The sequence below is a fragment of the Amblyomma americanum genome, chromosome 5, assembly GCF_052857255.1.
Source record: "Amblyomma americanum isolate KBUSLIRL-KWMA chromosome 5, ASM5285725v1, whole genome shotgun sequence".
Taxonomy (NCBI): domain Eukaryota; kingdom Metazoa; phylum Arthropoda; class Arachnida; order Ixodida; family Ixodidae; genus Amblyomma; species Amblyomma americanum.
In genome coordinates, this window is record NC_135501.1 from 119,805,800 (window position 1) to 119,831,315 (window position 25,516).

General features: G+C 45.2%; 1 protein-coding gene and 1 pseudogene across 1 annotated transcript in view; one reads left to right on the forward strand and one right to left on the reverse strand.

Annotated features, from left to right (window-relative positions):
- LOC144132626 (uncharacterized) overlaps nt 1–25,516 on the reverse strand; it is a 63,504-nt gene that overhangs the window by 33,283 nt on the left and 4,705 nt on the right. Inside the window, exon 3 of the mRNA XM_077665157.1 lies at nt 24,922–24,992. Within this exon, the coding sequence (XP_077521283.1) occupies nt 24,922–24,992 (71 nt within the window). The remainder of the gene's footprint in view (nt 1–24,921; nt 24,993–25,516) is intronic.
- Nucleotides 7,799–14,233, forward strand: LOC144133648 (uncharacterized; annotated as a pseudogene).

Below are 25,516 nucleotides of genomic sequence, written 5' to 3' on the forward strand. Positions count from 1 at the left end.
GGTTGTCCAGTTTTGACCGTGTGGCCACTTTTGACCAGTGGGACGACGACCGAAAACTACGAAACATCTATTTCTCGTCCCAAGACTCTGCGAAGACATGGTTCGAGAACCATGAGGCATCCTTTACGAACTGGGAAGCGTTCCGCCGTCAGTTGCTGGCTACCTTCAGCACAAACGCACGCAAGGAAAAGGCCGAACTCGCCCTTCGCACCAGGTCACAGCAGGCGAACGAAAGCTTCGCTATGTTTATTGAAGACATGGCACGTCTTTTCAATCGGGCTGACCCTGCCATGCCAGAGGCTACCAAGGTGCGCCACCTCATGCGTGGTGTGAAGGAGCAGCTCTTCGCTGGCCTCATACGCGACCCACCAAGAACCGTCGCTGACTTCGCTAAAGAAGCCACAGGCATGGAACGTTCCTTACAGGAACGCAGTGCGCAGTACGGTCGTCGGGAAGTGTTGCGGCCAGCAACTATTGTGCGTCCCTGCCAGTCACCGGGGACGAGGCTCTTCGGGAGCTTGTGCGGAGTGTAGTTCGCGAAGAACTGCGGAACCTCCGCTTAGATGCTCCACCTGCCAGCGTTGCAGCTGTAGCCGATGCCGTCCGCGAGGAAATTCGGCGAGCAGTCCAGCCACCACCGGCACCACAGCCGGAGCCGTACGCCAGCAGCTACAACGAAGCCCTACGGACACCGCAGCCGGAGCCGTACATCATGAGCTACAGTGAAGCTCGGCGGAGACCTGCGCCAGTTCCACATGCGTTCCGCCCTGCTGCCGAAGAAACGCAGGGGTACTTTCCCCCCGCCGAGCTTCGTGACCCGCGCCCTGTTCGAAAAGCTGACGTGTGGCGCACACCCAACTACCGGCCACTATGCTACCAGTGCGGGGAGCCCGGTCATATCCTCCGCAACTGCCCCTACCGGCGGATGGGATTAAGAGGATTTCCACCGAGCGCACCTCGACCGTGCTATGGTGAGAGACCGCGAAACATTGAGCAGTGCCTGGCCGATAATGTGCTGCCCTCAACGCCTCCACGACGCCAGTCTAGGTCGCCGTCTCCAAGACGAGTTCCTCCACCCAGTCATGCACCATCATCTGGCCAATTCAGAGGCACGTCTCCCCGCCGGAAAACTGAAGACGGCGTCCTCTGGGGGTAGGACCGCCGCTGCCGCAGACAGTGAACAGCCTCCATCCGACGATTTTATGCGACGACCCCACCCGCCGACCTTAAAGACGATCCCACCGCCGACCTCACCGACGACCTCAGCGACGACCCTATCGACGACGTCACCAAAAACCTTGCCGACAAATTGTCAAACAATTGTTTCCGCCGCCGAAATTCTTGTTGCCGACGATGGCTATGACGTATCTGCACTCGTCGATACCGGAGCCGACTTTTCTGTCATGAGTAGTAACCTAGCCGCAACCCTCAGAAAGGTTCTAACACCTTGGCATGGGCCGCAGATACGCACAGCTGGTTGCCATGTGGTAACACCGGTTGGCGTCTGCACCAGCCGTATAAAGATCCGCGGTGCAACTTTCACTGGCTCCTTCGCCGTGCTACGAGAGTGCTCTAAAGAACTGATTCTCGGCATGGACTTCCTTAAAGAGTATGAGGCGGTCATCAACCTGCACGAGCAATTGGTATCGTTTTCGACACAGCGAGCCGTTGATACCGACCCCGAGCCGCACAGAGCACCATTACGGATCTCTGATGACCACACAAAGATACCGCCGAGAGCAAGTAAGTTTGTCACAGTCCAGTGTGATACCAGCTCCGGTACTCGGGGCATTGCCGAAGCGTATATGTCGCTGCTACTGTCTCGGCAAGTTTGCGTTGCCCGCGGCCTTGTTGACCTTGTTCACGCGCGTACCACGCTCTTAGTGACCAACTTTAGTTGTGAACCCCAACATTTGACGGAAAACACGGTGATTGCCCATTTTGAAGAATTTGGCGAACATGCCGGCCAATGTGCCTTATCAACAACGGCCCCCGAAATAGCTGAACAGGACACTGCAACAGCCATTAGGACCGACGTGAACCGTGACCTTCTGACCAATCAGAAACGCCGCGTGGAAAGCCTTATTGACTCTTTCCGCGACTGTTTTGCATCAACATCCAAGGTTCGCCAGACGCCAATAACTAAGCACCGTATTATCGTCGACAGTGGCCAGAGAGCGCTATGTCAGCGTCCTTATAGTGTTTCGTCGAAGGAGCGCGATGCTATCCGCCGCCAAGTTGCCGAAATGCTCCACGACGACGTCATACAACCATCGACGAGCCCCTGGGAGTCACCTGTTGTTCTCGTCGCAAAGAAGGACGGCAGCCAACGGTTCTGTGTAGATTATAGACGTCTCAATAACGTTACCAAAAAAGATGTCTATCCACTGCCGCGCATTGATGACTCATTAGACCGCCTCCGCCATGCTACCTACTTTTCGTCACTCGACCTTCGTAGCGGTTATTGGCAAATCGAGGTCGACGAACGTGACCGAGAAAAGACCGCCTTCGTTACTCCTGACGGACTTTACGAATTTAAGGTGCTTCCTTTCGTCTTGTGTTCAGCCCCTGCGACGTTCCAACGTATGATGGACACCGTACTAACTGACCTGAAGTGGCAGTCCTGCCTTGTCTATCTCGACGACGTCATGATTTTCTCCGACACGTTCGAGGAGCACCTGAAACGTTTGCGTGCCGTCTTCGAAGGAATTCGTTCTGCGGGTCTGTCTCTCAAGCCTGAAAAGTGCCACTTAGCATTTTGGGAGCTCAAGTTTCCTGGCCACATTGTGAGCGCTCAGGGCGTTAGCCCCGACCCAGAAAAGGCCGCCGCCGTTGCTGCATTTCCCCAGCCAGCAGATAAACGAAGCTTGCGGCGTTTCCTGGGGCTTTGCGCGTATTATCGGAGGTTCGTTCAAAACTTCTCCAAGCTCGCAGAGCCGCTGACTCGCCTAACAAAAGACTCCGAACCCTTTTTCTGGGGCCAAGATCAGGAAAAAGCTTTCATAGAGCTTAAGGCCCGCCTCCAATCTACGCCTATCGTTGCCCACTTCGACGAGCAGGCCGACACGGAACTGCACACAGATTCCAGCAATGTGGGCCTCGGTGCGGTGATTGTGCAGTGGCAAGACGGTGTGGAACGCGTGATCGCATACGCAAGTCGCACTTTGTCCCGTTCCGAAGTGAATTATTCCACAACGGAAAAGGAGTGTCTCGCTGTTGTGTGGGCAATCACAAAATTTCGTCCATATCTGTACGGCCGCCCGTTTCGAGTCGTCAGCGATCATCACTCCTTGTGCTGGCTTGCGAACCTCAAAGATCCATCGGGGCGACTTGCACGGTGGAGCCTTCGGTTGCAAGAGTTCGACGTCACCATCGTGTATAAGTCGGGTCGGCAACATAGCGATGCAGACTGTCTCTCCCGAGCTCCTCTTCCGTGCCCACCAGATGAGTCCGACGACGATTCTGCTTTCCTCGGCGCTGTCACCACATCCGACTTTGCCCACCACCAGAGGGCCGCTGCGAACTGCTGCCTCTAATCGACTACCTCGAAGGAACCGCTCCGTCTCCGCCCAGACTCTTCTCGCGCGGACTTTCGTCGTTTTCCTTAATAGATGGAGTCCTCTACAAGAAAAACTACGGTCCGACCGACACTGCGTATCTCCTCGTTGTCCCAACTGTGCTTCTTAAGGAAGTTCTCGCTGTATGCCACGACGACCTTTCCTCTGGCCACCTCGGTTTTTCCGGAACATTGGGACGCCTCCGCCACAAGTACTACTGGCCACGGCTTGCTGCGGTCGTCCAACGCTACGTTCGAACCTGCCGTGAGTGTGAACGACGGAAGGTACCACCGACAAAACCGGCCGGCCTTCTGAAGCCAATTGATCCACCGCAAATCCCATTCCAACAAGTCGGCATGGACTTACTGGGCCCATTCCCGGTGTCCTCCATGGGAAACCGGTATATTGTTGTTGCCACGGACTACCTAAGCCGCTATTGTGAAACCAAGGCTCTTCCCCGTGGCACCGCGGCTGAAATTGCACAGTTCTTTGTTCACCACATCGTGCTTCGCCACGGCGCCCCCGTGGTTGTATTAATTGACCGGGGAACCGCGTTTACGTCGGCTCTTACACACGAGGTCCTCTGTCTTAGCGGCACCAGTAATAGAAAAACGACTGCTTACCATCCTCAAACGAATGGACTTACTGAGAGGCTGAACAAGACTATCACAGATATGATGTCTATGTATGTCGACGCTGACCATCGCAACTGGGACGAAATACTTCCCTACATCACGTTTGCGTACAACACCGCCCTCCAAGAAACGACGCGCTTCACCCCCTTCCGTTTGGTGTATGGCCGAGATGCCCTGACCATGCTTGACGCCATGCTGCTCCCGTATTGTACCCCCTCGTCTGTCCCAGGCGCTGACCGATTCGTTCGCGATGCAGAAGCCGCTCGCCACCTTGCTCGACAACGCATTCGCCACCAGCAGACAACTGACGCCCGGCGTTACAACCTCCGCCACAGGGAGGTGATTTACCAACCCGGCGAGCACGTCTGGGTATGGAGCCCTATACGTGTGCGCGGTCACTCTGAAAAGCTTCTGCGGCGCTACTTCGGCCCCTACGAGGTGCTACGTCAACTCAGCGATGTGAACTATGAAGTGTACCCGCAAGGAGTTGTCCGGTCTTCTCGCCCGCCCAAGTCTGAAGTCGTCCACGTGTCCCGCATGAAACCGTATTACGCCCGTTAGCCCCTCCCGGAGTTCACATTCAGTGCTGCCACCACACGCCATCGCACTTTCGGTGTCTCCACACTCTTTATCCCCCTTGCCGGAGGCATCGAGGCGATGCCTCTTGAAAGGAGGGGGGCAATGCCACACTGCTCACATTCTGCGAGCGCCGCCATGCGACTGAGCGGCATTACTGGGCTCGTGTGGGAGCGAAGAGGACGTTCCCGTTTGAACGCGCGCTGCTGGGTTTCTGGCCTTCGGATTAAAAAAGCCCCTTTTTCGTGCCGCTCTACGTTTGTCGGCGACAATATCACCTTTTCTCGCAGTTCAGAGAAGACATACGACTGTTCATATCGACGTTTAAAACGCCGCTTATCATCTTCAACTTTTCATTTCGCTGAAGTTTTCGAAAGCAACATTCCAACTAGGAATTTTCATTGCAAAAAGCGTGTGCTCTTTCTGTCACAAAGGCTGCAGAAAATGAACAAAAATATGTGGCCAAAATTCACGTAAAAGCAGGCTATCTCTGACTGGCATTCGGTACATTGACACAAATAAAATAGGTTTGCAAGCATTGCCATAAGGGCTGAGAAACACTGGAAAGACCATCTATTCACAAAACAGGGTGTGTAAAGGCGGTGCCTGGATTTCAACGTTTCCAAGCACGAAGAGGGGCAACAGCCGTAGAAAAAGTACTTGAGGCTTGGAGGGCCACTCCTCGACGCAAGCTGTAAGCTTTTGGAGGAACACTTGCATGACACTGCGATTATTGGTACTCGCTGAATCCGCAGAATTCATTGGGTGATGGGAGAGTTTATAGATACCTTTGTTGCGCTTCTACTGGGATATGCACCGTCCGCGCCTTTTATTTGCCCCTCAGTATTTTCGCGTCGTACAAGACAAACGTAAGTGATTCACAGTCAAGAATAAATTGAATGGCAGCAAGTTACTGCTTTTAAATTTCCACAGCAGAGATTTCCACTCTGGTATGCAAATTTTCCACTTGAACAAGCCATATCGGAGTGCTAAATTGGTTAAGAATTGTAGAGACGCGTGTGTTTAATTTTTTTTGCAAAACTTGAAAATATAGGTGGTACTAATGCTAACACGAAAGCATTTTTTACTTTTATCATCTCCTTTATATAGGAGCACCACTTATGCAATGTGCATGTCCTGAGCAACAACTGCGCTCAGGAAAGGGTTTTTAAAATTTTGCGAAGCGGAATCAGGTAAAGGACATGTTTAACACTGGCAATCTTGGTTTCATCCACGTCTGGTAATAAGGAATCGTTTACTGCTTGTAATCCAGACGACATATGCTTCAAGATTTTGAAAAATACCTTACCGTATACCGTTATAATCGTCCTGGATGCGGGAAGTGGGACGGAACTTGTGGCTGGAAGACTGCTTATGGTGTCAATAATAATAAATTGCACAGTAAGCATACTAGAAAGCTCTTGGCCAGCCACAATGGTATTATCCACATTCAGGCTTAGCAGTGCAGTTTCACTCTAACCTCGCAGAAGATTGTCTAAATGGTTAAAAAATAATGTGTTTTTTGTGTCACTCAAAAGCACAATCAAGTTCTCTTGGTTAGCATGCTTAAGCTTAGAATTATGTCATTCCGGAACGATTTAAACGATTGAAATCTTGACGCATCCTTTGAGCCTATGATATTCCAGGGTATCTTATATTGTATCTTTATTTCGAGCGATTTACTGGTTTGTAATTCATGGTTTCCGTGAGTTTTTGTTACTAATGAGCGACATATGTTAAAGAATTTTCTCTATACTACTATTGTTTGATAAGAAGGCGCCATAAATGGAATCGACATCAGCGAGTGGAGCCTCTAGAAAGCAATTGGCCACTAGAGACGTTTTCGGGAGCCAACAAGTCGAAACACGTGGCCCATACCGACTTACCCATCTCTTGCAACTCCCCAAAGAAAATCAAAAGATATAAATTGCACCGCAGTCGTACACTCTAATCCCGGTAACCCATAAAGCTACCTATATAGGAGTTACACACAATAAATGCGTCTAAAATAAGCGTTACAGCGCGAGTGTTTTTGATGTTTTGATTATTCTTGACCGATGCATAGGTTACAACGACTCAAGAGGTGCGTTTTATAAGTTACTGTTGAAGGAGCTGCCTTGTAACCCATAGAAAAAATGCCCAAAACCGTTTTTTTTGGTTTTGTAACCGATAAAACGCACCTCTCAGATTACGGTAACCTATAATCGGCGCGGCGATCCCGTTGAAACGAAAAAAAAAACCTTGTTTCTTTTTCAAGGCCGCTGCATGCTTTTCCCGCCATGCGACGCATCCCGACAAGACGGAAGGCGGGGAAGGCGGGTCGCTGTTTTCTCGCTGCCGCCATCTTTTACCACTTGCATTTGCATTGCGGAGCCCGCGAAGCGGGTATTCTTTTGTGCGCACCGCTGCAAAGCAAAAAGCGTGTTAGCATGTGCATCGTATATGCGGAATGAAGTAGAAGCTTATCCTGCGCGTCGTGTTATGGCACGTTTTAAATGATAATTCCAGCGACATAAGCTCGGTGCATGATTTTTAGCAAGGAAGCATAATGTAGTTGTGTTATTGTAATGTTAAATATCGTCCAATTAGGCCCTTTAACAAGGATTGGAAATGTTGTGATAGGACTTCTTGCATGTTACGTCCATAGAATGCGGAGAGGATTGGATCTCAGTAAAGAAAGGCCCGAGGTAGCGAAAAGATGCCAGCGACACGGATGACATCAATTTCGAGACCATGTGGGCATCTGAGCTGTCAAGCGCTGGGCTATACCGAGCAGGCTCAAGAGTCCACGTGACGGCGCAAGAGAGTTCTTTCTCACTTCCCGAGACCGATAGTGTGTACGGAAACTGTGCGTAGCCTCTCCGTGGGAGCTTCGCTACTCTGTCCGCCTTTCGCTTGCGGCAGCACGGTTGGCGCTGGCCGCGTGCGCAGCTCTCAGAGAGAGGAGGAGGAGAAGGAGAATAACTGCGAAGGCGCTCGCCAAAGATGCGCCATCTCGTTTCACGAGTGCACGATGGGATAGAAGTCAAGATGGCTGCCAGCAGCAGGGACGTGTTTGGCGTCTTGCGCGGGAGGTGCACTGAAGATAACTGTGACTGCCCGCAGTACATGGTTTTGCCGGAATTGAAACTGAAGTGCGAGTACTGCGGACACTGCCCGGCAGCGCACGGGAAGATAAACGAGATCGGTGAGTACCTTTACGTGGATTTTTACCTCGTGGTTACTTATGTTGCTGTAGCAAGCTTGTTTGCACGTGAACAAAGGGGGGAAATTTAGCGCCTTAGTAGAACTCTGTGTAGCGCATCTCTTGCTTTGCTTGCGTGCATTATTGTGCGCTAAGTGCGACTTCGTGAGTAAACCTTTCGGATGAAACAGGGAGCTCAGCAGCTCGACAGGGAACACATGTGCGGGATTCCTGTTGTTCTGTTTTCACACGTGGCATAGTGACTGCGCCGCCTTTGACTGCGAGTATTGTGTATGTTACGAATGGCGCAATGCTGCCAGCCCAATGTCGACTTAATTGAGCCTCACGTTTCGGAAGCAGCGTGCCTTCTTCTCCAGGTGTCTTTATGATAGGCTGCACTGTGGAGCACTAATTTGTGTTGGAGGAACAGTCGGTGAAGGGTGGCTGGGTGGCGTTGCACGTGAGCGAAAAATCCTTTTCCTTTGGGCACAAAGTGTCTGCCTCCCTATCAAACCAGAGGTCACCTAAGGACCAAAATCGATGTCCAACCTAATTCGACTATGTGAACACATCTGACCTCGGCCGATTTGAACCAAAGTCGACCTAATTCGACTGCGGCGGACACGGTGTCGACCTCCAAACTTGGCCCAGGCCACTCCCAACTTTGTCTCACCCACCCCTAAAATTTGTTTTCGGCCGATTTGGAACAAAACCGATGTCCAACCTAATTCGAATATGACGAACACGGTGGTGACCTCCAAATTTGGGCCAGGCCACACCGAAATGTGGCCCATCCACCCCCGAAATATGATTTCGGCCCATTTGGACCAAAATCTATGCCCAACGTAATTCAACTACGGAGAACGCGATAGTGACCTCCAAATTTGGCCCAACCACCTCCGAAATTTGACTTCAGCCGATATGGACCAGAATTGATATCCAGCCTATTTCGGCTATGGCGAACACGATGGGGACCTCCAAATTTGGCCTGCCCACCTGCGAAATTTGACCTCGGTTGATTTGAACCAAATTTATGTCCAGCCTAATTCGACTACGGCGAACACAATGGCGACCTCTAAACTTGACCTGGGCCGCTCTTAAATTTAGCCACCACAACCCCGAAATTTCGCCTTGGTCGATTAGGACAAAAATTGCTGTCCAGCCTAATTCGACTACGGCGAACACGATGGAGACCTCCAAATATGGCCCGGGCCATCCCAAAAAGGAAGGGTAGGCGCTGTCGCGTCTACTCTTAAAGCGAAGCTTAAGCGTCCTCGTAATTTTTGTAATGTTCAATCTACTATGTGCCTTAAATATATTTAGTTTAACAAAGTACACTGTAGGGCGAGTATATTTAGTAGCTATATTTATAACAGCATATCGAAATATAGGTAGGGAGCCGGCTGTATAACGGGCTAAGCTTTTTCCGCAATGAATTTCCCCCTTGCAGCTGTACTGTTGGCGACGAAAAGGGCAATTTATCTTTCTAGTCCCGAGCGCAGGTTGCAGTGCCATTAGATTGCGGCTAACTCAGTCACAGCAGTTTTGAGAATCCCCGCGATAAGCATTTCTCACGTCATGCCATTTGAGAACTCGTATTTTTGCTTTCATGTGCACTTGCCTGTGAAGCCAGTGTAGTGAATTTGTTGGAACTGCGCGCCGCGTTGTTGGAAACGCATGAAGACATTTTGACTCGGTAAACTGAGCGTCGCCTTTCTCTTTTGTTTGACATCACGAGATTGTGTTGTTTGCCGATTTTTTTTATCTAGTGTACGGTCTAGCTGGCACTCTGCTTTAATGCAGGTTCAATAGACAACCACCAACGTTGATGTGCCAGACGTCTCCACGCAAGAAACGGTGGGCGAAAATGGTCAGTGTGCCATCTATGCGCGACAAATTTTTGTTTTTTGTGAAGCTAATGTTCAAGGTAGATTAATCACGATGGTTTAGGGGAAAATATTGTGAAAAACGTGAATTCATCAGATGACCTTGTTCTCTAACCCCTCGCACAGGACCGGCATGTGTCCGAGTACGCCACCCCCCCCCCCCCCCCCACCTCCGACAAAAAAATAGAATCACCCTCTGAACCACCAAAATGTGAAAATTTTGAACTGGCTTGCGCTAGACCAAAACTGCTGCCGAAGATAATTTGAATACGTTCAATTGTGCGGTGACTTCAAAATTTATCTGGGCCTGCTCCAAAAATTGCCTTTCAGGACCCCCAAGATTTCGCCCTGTCCGAATTTGACCACAATAGGTGTTTAAACATTTTGAGTATGGCTAATTCAGTGCTGACTTCCAAATATAGGTGGGCCGCCTCCGAAAGTTGCCTCTCTGGGCCCTAGAAATTTGACCTGTCGAATTTCACCAATATTGGTGTCCAGCCTAATTTCAGTCTGGTCAATTAAGTGGTGGCGTTAAAATTTAGGTGGGCCGCCTCCAAAAGTTGGCCCTCTGGTCTTCAAAAATTTGCCTTCATCCGAATTTGACTGAAATTGGTGTCCTACCTAATTTGACAATGGGAACTGAGTGGTGACTTCAAAACATAGGTGGGACACCCGCACATTTGGCAGCTTATGCATTCTCTGCGCATGGAAATTATGGAGCCTCATGTAGGAAGAGGCGAAAAGCGTCTTGCAGGAAGCAATCGCTTTGTGAGGTATAAACCACAGCAGAAGACTGCTTGCCCTTGCATAGAAAGCCATGATTATGCTGCCGCTCATGTGCCTATGCGCCAAGTCCACTGGGGTCCCTATAAAACAATTTCATGCTTATATCTACTCTCGAGTATGGGAGAGGCAGTAATTATGTTCCCGACAAGGTCTGCTGTGTTCGGTGTTGCTTGAAAGGCCGAGACTGTTTAGTACGCCTAATGTGCAGCAACGTATTTAGACCGACATCTGCTAGAAAATGCAAAGGCTTTGTCGTGTGTTGACAACACAGTGCAGTCCGTTTTTTTAATTTTGCAGGTTTTGTTTTTGTAGGGACCCAACTTCAGCTATAATATCCAATTGGTGGAGAATGCTTGTATATTTAATATTTTCTGAAAGACCTGGAAATTTTGTGTTACTCCTAAGCTAAAGAGATATTACTTTTTTTGTGATTGCATAGTATGCTGTGGCTTTTCCACGATATTGGGAATTATTTATGAAAATTAGACTGCATGCACAAATTTGGGGGTGTTGCAGCATATCAGCCGTACCAGTTTCTGGTTGTCATGAAATATTTATTTGCATAAACTTTCAGATTGGAGTGATCACGGCACGCAAGGCGATCCACATTTTTCATTTTTGGCGCCGCCTAGCACTTCACAAGGTGCGTCTCATCACCAAACAGGAATGTGGCTTTACCTCATAGCACATGAATAACAGTTTTATTTATGCATATATCGTCAGCTGGACTGAAGGCATTTCCCCTTATGATGGCATAAGGTTCAGACAAACTACACAGTGTCCTGCCCCTTGTTATGGGCAGCGTATGAAAACAATGATTTGAGTTCTTTATCTAGAAACAACAGCTGGCGGAATGGGCAGGAACGCTTTTTTTAGAATTGCTTTTCCACCTAGGTTGAGCTACAAATAAAGTAGCTGCAGATAAACATTTACAATCTTTAAGAGTACAGCAATTTGAAATCCTGATCGATCTGATGTGGGACTTTCTGCAGTATACCTGCTTGTGCAATAATTTTCACTTTCATGCAATCAGCACAAATTTTGCAGTATACACTTTTCCTGCACCCTTACCGTACTCTCTCTCCTAGTTTAGCACTGATGGAAAATGCACATTTTATGCTGTGCCAGATCTAGCATACAAAATGCATGAAGTCAGATACAGGTATCTCACTTCAGTCATCCTCATGTCTACAGATACAGAAGAGATGCACCATACCAACTCTGGCATGGAAGACGACAGCCGCATCTGCCAGCTCTCAAAACCGCCCACAAAGCCCAAGGTCAGAAGGCACACCTGCACTGCATGCAGGTTCACCACAAGATACTTTTATGCATTTTCATGCCACATAAGAGATGTACATAAGAATAACGTAAAATTAGTGTGTGTAAAGTGTCACAAATGGTTTCTCCACATGTCACATTACAAGTTGCACATTAATAATGATTTCTCAAAAGCTGATGAAAGTAATGTTTGTGTGTACGTTGATATGAATGACACGCGGATTGGTGGGGCGCAGGCTGGAGGACATGCACCATGTATTACAACTGTTTGGTCTGCGAGTAGCTCCAGTGAGCAGCTGAGCCTTGAAGGTTTTGATACAGAGAGTTGTATAGAGGCTTCCAAAACGTCATCAAATTCACATTTGCTGACTAAGCTGTCATGTCTAGCACGACAACTTGAGGCACAGCACCGTTGCTCGAAAGCAGCTCTAGATGTTGTAGTAAACGGAGTGCAGGATATTCTGATGACCGCTGGTGTAACACTTGATGTTTCTGCTGTTAATAATTCTAAAGCACGCAAAGCAATGTACACTTCTCAAAGAATCTGTTCCTCCAAAGGAAGTGCTATTTCCTTCTGGAGAGAAAGGCTATTTTATTCATTTAAGAGACCTACTTGAAAATTTGATGCACCACCCAAGCTTTTTGAGCCGCTTTCAATCCAGAGTTGGTTCTTCAGAAAGCCATCTATTGAAAGATTTCACCGATGGCACTAGATCTCAAAACCACCCAGTTGTGCGCTCTCATGAAGAAAACTTGGTTGTAATACTGCTTTATTGTGATGACATTGAATTGGCAAATGTGATTGGTATGAAACGTGGTTTAAGAGGCAAACTGACAGTATTCTATGTCTCATTTGTTAACATCACACCATCTGAGAGGTCTAAATTAAATAACATTTTTCTTCTGGCAGTAGGAAAGTCAAAAGATCTGAAGTCAGCAGAAGCAAAAGGCAGTCTACTTGATGATTTCATTTCTACAGTTAATGATTTAGAAACTGGGTGCAAACTAAAGACATTGCATGGTGAGAACACATTTTTTGGATTCGTGCTTGCTTATGTCGGCGACTCTTTGTCGTGCCATAACATCGGAGGATTCAAAGAAGCATTTAGCAGGAATGTTCGCCTTGCATGCAGATCATGCATGGTGCCAACAACAGAATTTCACATGTTTCATTATGAGGTAGAGTGCCCACTGCGCACACAGGGCCAGTATGGAAACTGGTTGCTGCAGCTGGATACTGCTGATTCAAAAAAAAAAATCGAACTGAACTTTCTGCAAAATGTGGCATAATTCCAGGTCTGTAATCGAGATCACCCACTTTTCACTCCTGACAGATCTGTTGTATGGCCCCATGCATATATTGCTGGAGGGCATTGTTCCCCATGAGTTGTCACTCTTTATCAAGTTTATTGTTAGAGATGCATCATGGGTCACCTTAATCCTTGATCCAGACTGCAGTTTTCCTTATTCAGCTAGTTCTAGCATTGTACTGATGTTGCACTTTCTTTTTATGATAGATAACTTTATGCCAGACTGTGCTGAGGATGAGCTACATTGTGAGTGCTTTCTGTTGCTATGCATCATCTCCCAGTTGTTGCTTTCACCCGTAATATCTTCAGATGCACTTGGGAATGTTGAGGATTTAATTGCACGCCACAGTGAACTTTTTGTGAAACTTTATGGCTCAGATCTATTCGGCCGAAACTGCACATGCTCCTGCATATGACAACACAAATAAGGCACTTTGGTCCTTCTCATCATCACTGGACTATGCGATTCGAAAGCAAAAATAGCCTTCCAAAGTCGAAAAAATTTTGGAATTTTAGAAATATTCCACTATCAGTAGCTGACTATTTTCAGATGAAGATGTCTAGTGACTTGTGGGAAGGACCACATCGCCCTAAGGTAGCAAGTGCATACTACAACAGCGGTATACAATTAGGTATGCCTTTCATTTTGACTGCTGCCTTCCTGCGCTGTGGGTTAGAATCAAGTGAAATCGGACAGGCCGCTACATCTGTGCCATTTGCGTTTGTTTCTAATGTGAAATTTTCTGTGTCCAATGTCATAGTATTTTCCAAAGATGGTGAGCAACTATTTGGTGAACTAGAAAGCTTTGTAGTTTGGAAAGGCAGCCTTTTCTTGGTCGTGCATATATTGCTTAATGCCGCATACTCAAAGCGTGTGAATGCCTATGTTCTCATGAAAACTACACATTCCTTGGTCATCAATCCTGAATCCCTTTTCTATCCATGGCCACTTTTCACATATGCGAAACATGGTAAGCTTTACGCCATTACAAGGTGCTTGCACGAGTCCCCACTTTAAGTGATTTTGCAGAAACACTGTTTTTTTTTTACAATTTGGAGCCTGCAGATGTAGTGTAAATTATTGCAATAAAGTGACTTTCTTCACCCCAGGAATTCTATGATTGGCTTCTTCGAAACATGCCAGCATTTTCTGAAGGTGTGCAACCAGTCCTGTACGAAAAAATGGTTTCTGAAATCCAGCAAAAAAGGCTCTGCAAGCAGCTCCGTGCAGAAATTGCATTGTTTTTGGAGTAAGTGCAACTTTAATATGTGCAGAATGCAAGTTTATGAATGCTATTGTTTTCATCTATATGCACAGATTTTATTTGCTTTATATCTCAGCAAAATGCTATTGCATGCTTCTGATATTGTCCACATGTCTAGCATGTTTCTTTTCTTTCATCACCTGTAGTGAAAATGATCTTATAATGAGCAACAACACAGCAGAGTGCCGCTGGCTGTACAAGGCTCTTGGAGACGCACTTCTTACAAAGTACCCACTTCTCAAGTGGGATGATCCCCAACCGGGCAGCAATCTTCGTCGAACACGAAACCAGGTTTATGTGAGTCATTTATCTAGGGCGATACTAAATGACCTAAAGGTAGGCATGTTTGGTATCCTGGTAGAAAGGGAGAATAATGCTTGTAATGAAATTAGAAGGCGAGGTTTTAATAGTAACAAACGTTAAATTATTCAACCAGGCATGCTGGCCTATCTGAAGACTTGGAATATTCAGCCGTCACGGTGATTTTGTGTTGCAGAGTGTGTTCATAAGCAGGCTGTCAATTGGAAGAAAAGTTCGGAGGCACAGAAAAAAAAAAAGAGATTTTCCACCGTGGCTCAATCCCCCCCCCCCCCCCCCCAGCCATTACAAAAAAGGATGCTGCTGCGGAGTTGCAGGTTTGCAGTTACACATTTGCTAATTAAAATGTCTCAGCATTTTCACTCCAGCTGTGCATCTGAATTTGTGGTTGTTGTACATTGCTCACATTCATTTCAGGCCGTATCTTCAAGCAGCTTGAATGGTGTTATCTACGACATTGCAAGAATGAGGGTCCTACTTGAGATTACACTTGCAGACCGGCTAAAAACACACATGGACCCCCTCCCACAGTAATTCTTGATGGAAGAAATTGTAAGCTCGCAACTGCTCTTGCACTGTGATATGGCACAAGAGTGTGAGATGTAAGTCTGTCAGGCTTGAAGTTCCGAAAACAATGTGTAGAGTGATATCTCATGATTGCTTTGCTGAGTGTTGTAACATTATCTGCCAGGGTTGCCTAGAAGATCTGGTCGGCCTAAATGATTCAGGAGCTCATAATGTTTTTCGTAGTCTGATGTGTCAAGCCATCAGCATCTCTTTTTCTAATTGCTCTACATCATATATTTGATCCTATAATAGGTTAGCCAAAGGTGTGGAAGAATCACATCTAGTGATTTCTAATATTGCAAAGTAGTCTACAAGAAATGAGTTTGTTTTTGTTAATGAGTTACATATAGTGCCGAATAATGCTCATTTTGATCATTTGGTATTTTTGCAGGTCTGCATTGAAGTGAAACTTCGCTTTCATTCCAGTATTGTGGATCTTGAAAAAAAGCTTGCAACTGCTGCAGAAGTGTTCTCAGAGAAGGAGCAAAGAGAGTCCACCCTATTGGACCTTGTGAAACACTTGCAAGGGAAGGTCACTCACAGTTTGGTAATAGAGGTATGCATATGGAGGCTGTACTGGTATTCGTATCAGTAGCCATCCACTCGATGTTTTGAGAGCCATCCAAATTTTTGTTTCCTCTAATAATGTACATCTTTCAGTAGCAGGTGGATGCATGATGGGAGCACTGCAGTACAGACTTTCCAATATTTTATCTGTTGTGTTGCGTTGCAATAGGAGTTTTGTATGCATTTATAAGGCATTCTGAGGAAGGATCTCGTGTTGACTGGGTCACTGAAGCAATTAACCTTATCATGGCTGGTTGTAGTTTTAAATGACTGCCATAAATATCATTAGGGAAATACCTTTTACTGCAGCAAGATGTGGAGTATGGATAACTTGTACCTGAAGGGCTGAAAAGTGCAAAGCATGGTATCATCATAAGCAAGAGTGCAGAAATGATGTAGCAAAAACCACTGCTTGTGTTGCTTCATGGCCTGGTGTGGCTAATTTCTTGTGCAGTGTTTTACGCGGTTCAAATCCTTGAATAAGTATATTTTAGTTATGGATTGCAAAGCAAGCAATGATATTTGCATGGGAACCTTTTGATAACTTACTAGTATTTTTCAAGTTTTTATTTTCCATTAAGCAGGGTTTCGTATTTTCTTTACTGACCTCCCCCTGTAATGATGTCAACGACAGCAAGCACGAAGCACTGCTACAGCCTATTTCAGAATTACATGATCGAAAAAGAATATATAGTCGCGGTCATAGGTGTGTGCTCTTTCATCTTTATTCAATCTCGCGAAAACAAATGCCTTTCAGCCATCGATACCCTCCCATTCCCTTCAGATGGCGAGGGCCACTATCACTTTATAATAATGCACTTGAAGCTAGCGGGCTCTTTGTCATAATCCACGAAACACTGCTACAGCCTATTTCAGAATTACATGATCGAAAAAAGAATATCCTGTTTTCCACTGCACCTCACGTGCTTCCATTGAAGAGGTTTTCAACATTAATTTGGTGCAGAATAGCACTGCGAACCCGAAGGTAAATCTACGACAAAATCTTCTCAAGAGTAACGGAGTTGCTGCATCAGTACCAAATTTTTCTGGGCACTAATTGCGAATTATAAAAATAAAGCGATAGCGCGGGGGCTCCGAAAATACTGATTATGACGAAGAGCCCGCTAGCTTCAAGTGCATTATTATAAAGTGATAGTGGCCGTCGTCATCTCAAGGGAATGGGAGGGTGTCGATGGCTGAAAGGCATTTGCTTTCGTGAGATTGAAGAAAGATGAAAGAGCGCGCACCTATGACCGCGACTATATATAGGCAGTCGGCCGCTGCCATGTTTAGATATGGGAGAGGGATATGAAAGAGGGAGAGAAAAGGGTACGGTGAAGGCGCGAACTTCTAAGCCTGCCCTTCTTTATCTTCCCAGTAATTGGTGAATAGGCCGATCCCGTAGGCAATGTAATGTCGGGCGAACACACGGCGCGAGGCGCTGTTACTATGCATTACTTGGTCTAGCGCTTTCCATCCATCATGCCGGCCGGCGTACAATGCGTGTTTCCCGTGTCTATTCGCTTGCCGCCGTGATTTTCATTGCCTCAAGGCGTGAGGGTGCGTCAACAGCCTTGCTAAAGTTTAGATAGCTGAATGAGATTTAAAGATGAATTGTGTAATTGATGGTTTCGTTTGATGGGGTTTAACGTCCCAAAGCGACTAAGGCTATGAGAGACGCCGTAGTGGAGGGCTCCGGAAATTTCGACCACCTGGGGTTCTTTAACGTGCACTGACATCGCACAGTACACGGGTCTCTAGAATTTCTCCTTTAAAGAAATTCAACCGCCGCGGCCGGGATCGAACCCGCGTCTTTCGGGTCAGCAGCCGAGTGCCATAACCACTGAGCCACCGCGGCGGCCGAATTGTGTAATTGAGGTGCACCTTGTGCTTCCAATCTCCTTTAAAAATCTGCATAACAGGAGAGATAAAGCAGTGAAACGAGTGTACGATAAATCTTTCTCGCCTGTATGTCGCAAACATGACTCTTAGAGCACTATTAAACTGCTTCGTATGGGAGCAGGTAACTCACTTCTGTGTTAAGTACCTCTTCCTGTTTTTTTGTAGGCGGCACTGCCGGCAGGCGAAGTACAAGTGATGGCGCCCCACATCTACACTTCCACGGACGGAACGTTTGTTTTTGCTGGCATTCTAAACGAAGTCATCAGAGTGTCCTCAGGTGGCCTGCAGCGTGCATTAATTATTTGTCTTCTCTTCTATTATGTCAAGAACTTGGAGTATCCCTCTGCTTTTTCACAAATTCTTTTTCTGGTGCAAAAAATAGTGCTGCCGGGGGAAATTATTCCTAGGGGCCTTGTTTCAGCGCGCCTGAGGAAGTTCCTGACTGTTTTGAATAAGATATTGTAAAGCTGTGGAGCTTGCCGCGAAGGTTTGTTAGTAATCTTTACACAGCCAAAGTCTGGCCCGTTCTCACTATGTATATTAGTTTCAAGCAGTGAGGTTCAATAAAACAAATTGTGCCTCATACCATTTGTTCCTTTTTACACGTGCACAACAGCGGCTTAACATTGAAGCGCGCATTTTACTACTGCGCAGTACAGTTATCTTCAACTTGGACGGGTCGGAGACTTATTTGTTGACACATTAACCCGCCATAGTGGTTCGAACCTCCATGGGACCTCGGCTACTGAGCCAGAGGTCTTATGTTCGAACCGAGCCGCGTTTCGGAGGTGAAACGCAAGGGCGTCAGTATGCATGAATGCATAAATTGAAAGAAGAAAATGAGAGTTAACATGTAACCTGTGAAGTACTAAGATAGGATTAAGGTTGAGACGTAACTTGCAAAATATTCACAGCTGACGGTAAGATTGAGGGTTACCGCTTAACCTTTACATTTCTCAAAAATGAGAGCAACGCTGAGGGTTACAGCGTAACCTGCATCCAGTTCATGGCAGACACCAAATTCACAGGTACAGTGTAACTGCTAAAACGTATGCGGTACGCTGTAACTCTGAAAATTATCGGTGCACAAATTTGTGAAAGTGTGCACCTATATTAAGGGTTACCGGGATTAGAGTGTAAGGCCCACATTATAGGTTACGTGCCACTTTCAGACATTAAAGACCGCTGAAAATTTAGAAAATAAGCACGTCCTCGTGAAGAAATTACCCACCTCACACTAAGTAAGCATACCCAGCAAATCAGGACAAAAGCTTTTTTGAACTGTAAACCGTTTTCAACGATATTTTTTCGTATAATATAAGATTTCATTGTAACAATCACTTCGTCTGCTGATCACCCTACTGCAAACGTGTATATATTTTTTATTCCTTCTCTTGCTATCGTCAAAAGTGTTCCCTATTGCTTTTCTATGGCAGTCTTAACTGATCGATCAATTGATAGAGACAGTTTAAAAGGAAGATTTTGCTACATATCAGAATATTGGACCATTACGTTGAATATTTCCATAAAAGTGTCGTTCAATTTCCTAATCAAAATTTTTGCACGAGAAAGCTCATATGAGTAGGAAACACTAAGAATTGGCAACGTTCAGTACAGATACCATATAGATTGTTTGAGTAGGACACCTGTTCCTACGGAAGTAGGTGCGTCTAGAACGTGATAATTTCGATTTTTTAGGGGGTATTTTGGATAGCAGAAATACCTGCGAGGGCGAAATTTAAAAAACGGGCGGTGCCCTCTAGACACATGGTTCTGAAAACCTTACTGACTTGGCTCTACTAAACGATTTGATTGTAATAGTGTCAGTCTCGTCATAATATTCAGGTAGGTTTCAGCTTTTGGGATCACTAGTAAATCCAAACTTATTTTTGATTTATATTTTGCGAATTGTGTACCCCCAATGCAAATAGCGTGGCACGCTGCATTTAAATCAATGATAGACAAAAGTGGTTCTTTCCTACCTTTGTTGTCGGCCCCAGTAGATGGAGCTCTGGCGACCATATTGCTCTGGTTCAGAAGTTTCAGTGAGTTAACAAGAATTTTTAATGAAAAGATAGAATAGATCTACCGGGCTCTCTCACCACTGGGCGTGGGATCGAAAAGTAATTAAAGCCTGATGATGGCATAGTGTTGTGTTCTTCGTGTTTTGTATGTAGTAAATTTAATTGAAAGCATTTATATCTCGCAGTAATATAAGATTACGCGACAGAGTAACAATTCCCTCAAAGTAGTGATGGTAATTAATTGTGTTGTTGTTGGTGTGATCTGTTCAAATGATATTGTAGTGAAACGGGAACATGCTACAGTCAGACTGAGAGTGACTTTCGAAGTCTGTCTTTTTCGAGTCTTTCGTCTTAAACCATCTTCCAAGCACATGATTCCAAACACGCTAATATAATAGTTCGAAAAATGTTTTTAATGCCATTTGATTTGACATCTTTGCTTTAATTTTCAGAAAAAGCGCCTTGTATTTGAAAGAATGCGAAAACTTCAGGTGTGCAAGATTAAATTTTAACTGCAGGATTCATCATAACGATGCTCCAGCGATAACAAAAACGTATGAAACCTGAAAGAGGAATCTAAGAAGCTATTTATAATACGCATATTGCTTTTATATGGGCAAATTCCTAATTGAAGAGGGGAGGAGAGGGCACACTTGATTAACCGATCACTCTATACCGAAGGCTCCTCCCAATATTCTTAATGTCCGTGTGCCGAAGTGGCGCCGAAAACGAAGCCAAAGACTACTAGCTGTTCTTGCACAAGACAATCGTTTATTCAGAATGAAATTTGTTCCGCAAACCTTTATGATACGCATAGCTACCTAGATAACAATAAAAGAGGCCGGGCTGATTAACTCCGAGGGGTATTGGCGAGGTAATTTCGAAATCGGAGAAAGAAATCGCAGTGCCGAAAACTAGTGGAAATGGGAGGTAAAGGCGACGATGTTTATCATCGTGCCTTCTAAGGTTCCTTTGACTAGACAGTATTGAAGAGCTGTCATTATGTTTATAGCGTTTTTTTTAATGAACTTCCTTGAAATGGGCCTTTCTCATAGCGCTAACTTTACGGAGAGAATCAGCGAAAAAGCGAAGCGTGAACTCCTTACCTTCCTCCTGCGGAACGTGACGGATGTTGGCAGACATCAGGATCGATCGCTGTAAGGAATTTTACAGGTAAATTTACATTCGATATCAAGGCCGTAACCTCTCCGGCTTGAAAAGGTGTTAGTGATTCGTGTAAAACATTTGAAAATGCTCTCTGTATTGAAAGCTTTTTATTTATTTAGGAGGTTTAGAAGAGGAATCGACACCCAGGTCGTTTTGTTCCCACGTGTCCTGTACTGTCTTATTCGCGCAGTCCTGCTTGCTAAGGCAACTGACAAACAAGCCGGTAAGATCGTTCTTCTTTTGGGAAAATTGTCGATGTTTCCCGAGTGACGCCTTCAGTTTGCACACTTCGTGGTCTCGGACCTATCCAGTCAATGCACCGTACTTGTCATGATTGAAGGACATGAATTGGCGTCGGATAATGTACTACCTCGGCACAGACACAGTCTTGCGGCTGATTGAACGTATTACCATTTCTCGCGGCTCAGAGAAGAAATACGACTGTTCCCACTGAGGTCTAAAACGCCGCTTCTCCTCTTCAACTTTTCATTTCGCTGAAGTCTTCGACAGCGTCATTCCAACACGGAACATTCACTGCAAAAAGCGTGTGCTCTTTCTGTCATAAAGGCTGTAGAAAATGTTCAAATAGATGCGGCACAAGTGGAATGCAAAATAAAGGAGGCTATCGCTGAATGGCTTTCGGTACAGTGACACGAATAAAATATGTACTCAAATTTTGCCATAAGGGGTGAGAAAAATAGGAAAGACCTTTCAGCCAGAAAAAAGGGGTTTATAAAGGCGGTATGTGGATTTCAACGTTTCCAGGCAACAACAGGTGTATTAGGCATGCAAAAAGTACTTGAGGCTTGGAGGGCCACTCCTCGACGCGAGCTGTAAGCCTTTGCAAGAGAACTTGCAAGGCGCTGCTATTATCGGTACTCGCTGAATCCGTTGAATTCACTGAGTTATGGGAAAGTTTGCAGATACGTTGTTGCATTTGTCCTGGGATATGCACCGTCCGCACCTTTTATTAGCCCCTCATTACTTTCGCCTCGTACAAGAGAAACATAAGTGATTCGCAGTCAAGAATATTCTGAACTGAAAGGCACCAAGTTACTGCTTTTAAAATTCCACCCCAGAGATTTCCACTCTGGTGTGCAAATTGTTTTCTTGAACAAACCATATTGGTGTGCTAACTTGATTAAGAATTGTAAAGGACTTTGTTTTTATTTTTTTGCAAAACTTCTGAAAATATACGTGCTACTAAGTTACGACGAAATTATTTTTTACTTTTATCACCTCTCTAATATAGGAGCACCACTTTTGCAATCTGCATGTTCTGAGCAACAACTGCGCTGCGGAAGTCGTTTTAATAGTTTCGTGAGGCGAAATCAGGTGAAGGACATGTTTAACACTGGCAATTTTCGTGTCATTGACATCTTGTAATTAAGAATTTCTTATTGCCTTCAATGCAGATTTGATATGTTTCGAAGTTTTGATAATTACCATACCGTTTTAATTGCCCTGGATGCGGGAAGTGGAAGGAAAGTTATGGCTGGAAGACTCTTTATGGTGTCAACACCTATAACATGCTCAGTAAGCATACCAGAAACTCTTGGCCAGCCACAATGGTATTATCCACATTCAGACTTCGCAGTACAGATTCACTTTTACCACGCAGAAGGGTGTTTAAACTGTTAAACATATAATGTGTTTATTTGTGTCACTCAAAGGCACCATCAAATTCTGACGCTTAGCATTCTTAAGCTTAGAATTATGCGATTTCCTGAACGAATTATACGCTTGAAATCTTGAATATCATTTGAACTTGCGCAATTCCCGTGTATGCTATATTTTATTTCTGTTTTGAGTGATTTGTTGGTTTGTAATTCATGGCTTCCCTGTGTTTTTGTTACAAATGAGCGACATATATGGAATAGTTTTTTTGTACACTACTATTGTTTGACAAGAAGGCGCCATACATGGAATCGACATCAGCGAGTGGAGCCTTTAGGAAGCAATTGGCCATTAGAGACGTTCTCGGGAGCCAACAATTCGAAACACGTGGCCCATACCTACTTACCTTTCCCTTGTAACTCGCCAAAGAAAATCAAAAGATCTAACTTGCTCCGTAGTCGTACACTAAGGCCCGCCTTATAGGTTATGTCACATTTTCAACATTAAAGACTGCTAAAATTTTTGAAAATAAGCACCTACTGGTCAAGAAATTACGTACCGCACGTAGGTAAGCATGCCCAATAATTCTGGACACAAGCATTCTTGAGCGCGAAGCCGTTTATAAACGCATTTTTTCGTATAATATAAGATTATATTATAACAATCATTTCGTGTGCAGATCACCCTACGACAGACTTGTATTTTTTTATTACTTTTTTTGCTATCGTCAAAAGCGTTCCTCATTGCTTTTCTTAGGCAGTCTAAATTTTTAATGAATCGATGGAGACACTATAACAGAAAGATTTTGCTACATATCAGAGTAATGCACCATTACGTTCAATATTTCCTTACAAGTGGATTTCAGTATTCTAATTTTCAAAATTTGTGCCCGAGAGAGCTCGACATGAACAGAAAACACTGAGAAGTGCCAACGTTCAGTACAGATGCTATATAGCTTCTTTGAGTTGGATAACTGTTCCTATGGAATAACTGCGCTTAGAATGTGATAATTCCCAGTTTCTTTACGGGATTATCTTGGATAGCAGAAATACCTGCGTGGGCAAAAATCAAAAAGTGGGCTGCGCCCACTAAACACATCGTTCTGCAAACCTTACTGCTTCCGCTCTATTAAACAACTTGATTGTCATAGCATTAATCTCTGAATATTCTTCAGGTAGGTTTCAGCATTCAGGATCGCTAATAAATCCAAACTTATTTTTGATTTTTCTTTTCGAATTCTTTTTTTTCCAGTCAGCCACTTTTTATTTGCTGTAAAATCACATCATCCTGCTGGCGGCAGAGGCTAAAAGCGTGGTTGCCTGACGAGGTCTCTGCCAACGTAACAAAACGAGCAACCTACAGCAGTACCGAAGAGAGCTGGTACAAAAGTGAGAAGCATCGTTAAAGATAGTACACGCACACATCCTATACAACATGGCTGCACTTAACCACTATGGACAGTTTTTTTTTTAAACCACATTGAAGATTCGCTCAAATATCACAAAAACACGTAAAAAGAAGTCAACAATTGAAACCAAAATTTACATTTATCATTGTTACTTAGCAATCTCAACGGAAAACAAAATTGCCCGCAGTTCACGTTTGAACCTTTTTCTGGGTAGGCAGAAATCTAAAACAGAAGCAGAGTTATTTAACATGTCTATTACCTGGTATTCCAGATCTTGTTTTCCATAATTTGTTCTGACTAATTTCTTTCTGCGTTTGGGGTTACGGATATTATATTGAGCCAAAACGTGTCTGAACACTGTGGAGTTTCTTTTTATATATTCGCTCTCCGAGTATCCATAGATAGAATTTACTTGCTGGTAAAACATCAGATCTGGGAAAAATTGGTAGCGTCGACAACAATCTAATAGGGCCAGTGTGCTTTGGTTTGGTTTGGTTTATGTGGTTTAACGTCCCAAAGCGACTCATACTATGAGAGACGCCGTAGTGAAGGGCTCCGGAAATTTCGACCGCCTGGGGTTGTTCAACGTGCACTGACATCGCACAGTACACGGGCCTCTAGAATTTCACCTGCATCGAAATTCGACCGCCACAACCGGTTTCGAACCCGCGTCTTCCGAGCCAGCAGACCAGCGCTATAACGACTTAGCCACCGCGGTGGCCAGGGCCGGTGTGGTTCAGAAAAATTCGGAGGACACGTTTTTGCAGCAGTTGTAGCCTGTCATAATTCCCTTTCGTCGTTGTACCCCCCATGCAAATAACTTGACGCACTGCGTTTGAATCACTGATAGAAAATAGTGGTTCTTTCCTACCTTTGTTGTGGTTCCAAGTCGACCCCAGTAGATGGAGCTCTGGCGACCATAATGCTCCGGTTCAGATGTTTCTGCGAAAGAGGCGCATTTTGAGTGATCTAAGAAGAATTTTTAATGAAAAGATACAATAGATCTACCGTGGTCTCCTACCACTGGGCGTGGGATCGGTAAAATAATTAAGGCCTGATGATGGCCTAGAGTTGTGTTCACGTGTTTGGTATAAGGTAAATTAAATTGAAAGCGTTAATAACTCGCAGTAATATAAGATTGCGCGACAGAATAACAATTGCTCAATGTAGTGATAGGAATTAAGTGTGCTGTTGTTGGTGTGATCTGTTCAAAGGATGATTTGGTCAAACGGGAACAATGCTACAGTCAGAATGAGGGTGACTTTCGTAGCCACAGTCTTTTTCGTGTCTTACGTCCTAAACCATCTCCCAAGCCTATGATTGCAAACCGACGAATATTAATAGTTCGAAAAATGTTTTTAAACCTATATGATTTGACATCAATGCTATTTTTTCAGAAACAGCGCTTTGTGTTTCAAGGATTTCGAAAATTTCAGGTGTCAAGGATGAACTTTATACTGCAGGAT